General features: G+C 47.8%; 1 protein-coding gene across 1 annotated transcript; it reads left to right on the top strand.

Annotated features, from left to right (window-relative positions):
• Window positions 1-601: 601 nt before the first annotated feature.
• On the top strand, window positions 602-3949 carry LOC136520044 (GDSL esterase/lipase At5g45910-like). The gene is made up of 5 exons (XM_066513446.1): window positions 602-1233; window positions 1338-1553; window positions 1688-1836; window positions 1932-2205; window positions 3279-3949. The coding sequence occupies exons 1-5, from the start codon at window positions 963-965 to the stop codon at window positions 3503-3505; spliced, it is 1137 nt and encodes a 378-aa protein (XP_066369543.1). The 5' UTR covers window positions 602-962; the 3' UTR covers window positions 3506-3949.
• Window positions 3950-4438: the final 489 nt, after the last annotated feature.

Raw genomic sequence — 4438 nt, 5'->3', positions numbered from 1 at the left:
GATTCATATTTAATTGTGGCTAAATGCAAGCATTAAATATTTATAGACAGTTGACCTCTGGGTTACTATTACTCCTACTACCTGGTGAACACGCGCCAGTAGGCCAAGAAGGCGACGCCTCTATCATCGTTAATGCGAAGACATGATGGCAATTTGCCATGCCCAACCTAGAGCACCAATTCTGTCCGATCGAGGACAGCTGCTGCGTGTGTGCGCGCTCAAGTGCCATGATCTCTCCCGAATCGGAGGCGAAAGTAGGAACACGTTGACACGCCGCCCCGACGCCAATTTAGGGCATGTTTAGTTTCCAAAATTTTTCAATTTAAGGTGTCACATCAAATCTTGCGGTACATATATGGAGTACTAAATGTAGACAAAAAAAAAACTAATTATATAATTGGATGAGAAATCGCGAGACGAAACTTTTAAACCTAATTAGTCCATAATTAAATAGTAATTACTAAATACAGCCGCAACCAAAAAAATTTCGTCATCTAAACGCGGCCTACCACCTCCGCGCCCGTGCGCCTCCTCCGTCCTCCCTCGCCGTCCCAGTCAACCGCATTCAACACCGCCAGGCCACGGCCGCAGTCAATGCACTGCTCTTGCTCGCGTCCGCGTGTTCCCCGTCTCCACGCGTCCGTCCGGCCAGCTCCAGCCGCACCGGCACCACCCCCTCCGCACGCGCGGGCCGCACCGAGCAGGCGTCCAATCGGTCGCCCACGCGCACCAAGCTCCCCCACCCGAATCGGTGAACTCCACAGTCCATAGCAGTCTGGCTCGTCACTCGCAGCGGCTGCCTGCCTGGCCTACAAGAGCAAGCGGACAAGCGCCACGGGCAAGCCAAGCCAGTTCACGAGCCCGGCCAAGAACCCAAGCAGGCAAGGCCAAGCCAAACCGCCCTTCTTCTCCTCCTCCTCGTGCTCCGCCTGACTCCTCGCTCCAATTCCGGGGAACAGGCCATGCCGGGAGATGGGGGAGCAACTGGAAGGGCGATGTGGGTTTGCGCGGTTCTTGCGGCGTTCCCATTTCTAGCGGCGGCGGCGGAGGCGGAGGCGGCGGGGAGGTACCGCGCGGTGTTCAATTTCGGGGACTCGCTGGTGGACGCCGGCAACCTGGTCACGGAGGGCATCCCGGACTACCTCGCCACCGCGCGCCTGCCCTACGGCCAGACCTACTTCGGCTACCCCACCGGCAGATGCTCCGACGGCCGCCTCGTCGTCGATTTCATCGGTAAATTTCGCCAATTCTTGGCTTCTCTAACATTTCGCGTGCGTGCGTTCTTGGGAGGTGCATCTGTTCGGAATTCGATGGGTTTTGGCCCTCTGCTCCTGCAGCGCAAGAATTCGGCCTCCCGCTGCTGCCGCCGTCCAAGGCCAAGAACGCCAGCTTCGCGCAGGGCGCCAACTTCGCCATCACCGGCGCCACCGCGCTCGACACCGACTTCTTCCAGAAGCGGGGGCTCGGAAAGAGCGTCTGGAACTCCGGCTCCCTCTTCACACAAATCCAGTGGCTGCGTGACCTCAAGCCATCGCTCTGCAGCTCCGCGCAAGGTACACCCAAGAATGCAAATTTCACCGGTTCTTTACCTTCTTATTAAAGTAAAATTTTCATTTCGTTTCGTGAACGTTAGTGCCTAGTTTTGACGCTGCTCTACTTTTTGTCCCCCCTTTCCTTGGTTCTGAAGAATGCAAGGAATTCTTCGCCAAGTGCCTGTTTATCGTAGGTGAATTCGGTGGAAATGACTACAACGCCCCGCTGTTTGCCGGCAAGGACCTCAAGGAGGCATACAAGCTGATGCCTCATGTGATTCAAGGCATCTCCGATGGAGTTGAAGTAAGAATTGTGTCTTCGCTTCGCTGCTACTTGGCGTGCTTACCGTGGATTGTCCTCTAATTCCTTGTATGTGCCCTGGCCTGCCCTGCCTGCAGCAATTGATTGCCGAGGGGGCAAAGGATTTGATTGTGCCCGGAGTGATGCCTTCAGGGTGCTTTCCAGTCTACTTGACCATGTACACTGACCCAAAGGAAGGGCATGGCTCGCGCACCGGCTGCCTTAAGCGATTCAACACATTCTCTTGGGTGCACAATGCAATGCTCAAGCGCGCGCTGGAGAGGCTCCGAGAGAAGCACCCTGGTGTGAGGATCATTTATGGCGATTACTTCACGCCAATCATCCAATTCATACTTCAGCCCAAGAAATTTGGTGAGCTCCTCAGTTTTCTATCCGCGTTACCATTATAGCCATAGCAATCTGATACTGCTAAGAATAATCTTTTTGTCGGAGACAGGTCTAATGTTGCCTAACATAGTTTTAATTCAACTTCACAGCAGAGTCAAACTGTCACCCTTGCGTTCTAGTGAGATGCAATAGAATTCAGATCATACTTTATAGTGTACGAAGGACAAATATAGGAATCAACTTGTTATCTTGTAGCATCTCTTATCCTATTCCAGCACGACTAGTTATTAAGGCTGGAGTTATGATACAAACTGTATGTTTGAACTGCCTGTTCTTATTTACTACACGGAACATATACGGAAAGGTTTATGTTGCTTGTGTACCATTTGCTAGAGCATCTTAAACTGATTGTCAAAAAACTAAAGAGCTGTAAAGATCTGGACGTATTTTGAAGTGGGAGGTACATGTACTAGTGAATTGGTAGTTTCAACTGGAAAAGAATGGTAACAATTGAACTCTGTTAATTGCAAAAAATTGGTGCTAGTTAACCATGGGCCTTTGTTTTCTCTCTTGCTTTCTGGACATGTTGAAAAACATCTTCTCTTGGAGTCATTATCACAAGAAGTACAAACGCTAGAAACATCTGTGACCAATATATATTTTTTTGTATCTTAGTTTGTTTCACATGTCTTGTTTATTCCAACTCTGTTAACCAACCATTGAGGCATTGCAACTTGGAGGACCCCTTTTCCCCAGAAACCTTTTAGCAACATTCTGATGAAATGAAATAGAAAAGCATCGGACTGTATAGCTGAGACATCTGTGTCAGAAGGAGAATCTTCCATCCTTATGCATTGTTTTTTTCCTGGACATCAAGAGATGGGTACAAATTCTTCCATCCTTATCATCTGCGCATGATGGGTGCAAGAGCTGCGTGGCCATCCTTTATTTTCTGTCTGTCATAGAGTTTGAGTGGCCAGGAGATAACAAGATATACAATTCTGCATTTGGGACCAGGATATGTATTTACATCAAGCGACTGACATGATTATTTCCCAAGTGAACTAAGTAACCTAAAAGTTTTGCCCTCCATGCAGGATTTTACAAACAATCACCAAGAGCATGCTGTGGCGCTCCTGGGGGGGGCCCTTACAACTTCAATCTAACAGCAAAGTGTGGTGAGCCTGGTGCTTCGGCGTGTGCTGATCCTAAGACGCACTGGAGCTGGGATGGTATTCACTTGACAGAAGCCGCATATCGACACATTGCCAGAGGCTGGCTTCATGGACCATTCGGAGACCAGCCTATTGTACAATCATCTTGAGTACAGCCAGCCGCTCCTCCTGTTGTACCTCTACTAGAGTGTACCAAAACAGCACACCATGACACCAAACTGGATCCGATAAGGTAGTAGTTGCATGTATATCTCCTTCCATTGCCAGTCAGGTAAAGAGCTGAGATAGGGGCTATTAATTAAAGCATGATTTCTTCATTCATGGTGGTGGTATAAGTACAAAGTGTAATGCACAAAACAGTTCATATGATACAGGTATCATTCCCATGTTGTCCATGATGACTCCCAGTTAGAAATTCACTATGGTGGTTAGCTCCAACTTCTGTCTGAATATATATACTCTGGAGCCTTATCCGCTTTGTACACATGCATGATTCGTGCGGAATCTTCTGATCTGTCAGAAAATAAAATTGCCTGCGACTTGTATGGGGGCTGTGTGCATGCTGGCCGTCCAGTTGAAAGTTGAAATCTGAACATGATCTGTATGGTCTCTTTATTATATTCCATGCTTGCTTGCCATATGTTGGAACAGCTCACAGCTGGAAGTGAGTTGGGGAGACAAGAAGCTTCAATTGCAGACTACCGTGGTCCTTGGATCCCACTCTTTTGCTTGTTGATTAGTTGCACTAAAGTTTGTCTTATACGACACCGTACTGGTGATACCCTGACAGTTTACAATTTGCTTAACACAATGCATGCGAGTTGTGCTATATGCCTATATCCAGCTAGTTGCTATAGTAACGCTAAGTCTCCGACATTTATAATTAAATTTGATTGCTATATTTTTAATAAAAAAATACAAAATCCTAATAACAACAACAGTCTTTTTGTTTTCACGGATTAGTGATAATAATTCCGTAAGTTTGATTTGGCATTTTCTAATGTACTCCTAAGTATATAACTGTAGCCGGTGAGTTGGCCGAAGAAGACCAAAATACCCGGACAGAGTAGGTATATAGCAAC

This window comes from Miscanthus floridulus, chromosome 18 (genome assembly GCF_019320115.1).
Source record: "Miscanthus floridulus cultivar M001 chromosome 18, ASM1932011v1, whole genome shotgun sequence".
NCBI lineage: Eukaryota > Viridiplantae > Streptophyta > Magnoliopsida > Poales > Poaceae > Miscanthus > Miscanthus floridulus.
This window is presented reverse-complemented; position numbering and strand designations above follow the sequence as displayed.

Bases quoted from the DNA above. Each gene is read 5' to 3' on its own strand.
- LOC136520044 (XM_066513446.1), top strand. From the start codon at position 963: ATGCCGGGAGATGGGGGAGCAACTGGAAGGGCGATGTGGGTTTGCGCG. The intron at 1,554-1,687 runs GTACACCCAAGA...TTGGTTCTGAAG, and splicing joins GCTCTGCAGCTCCGCGCAAG to AATGCAAGGAATTCTTCGCC. The intron at 2,206-3,278 runs GTGAGCTCCTCA...CCCTCCATGCAG, and splicing joins ACTTCAGCCCAAGAAATTTG to GATTTTACAAACAATCACCA.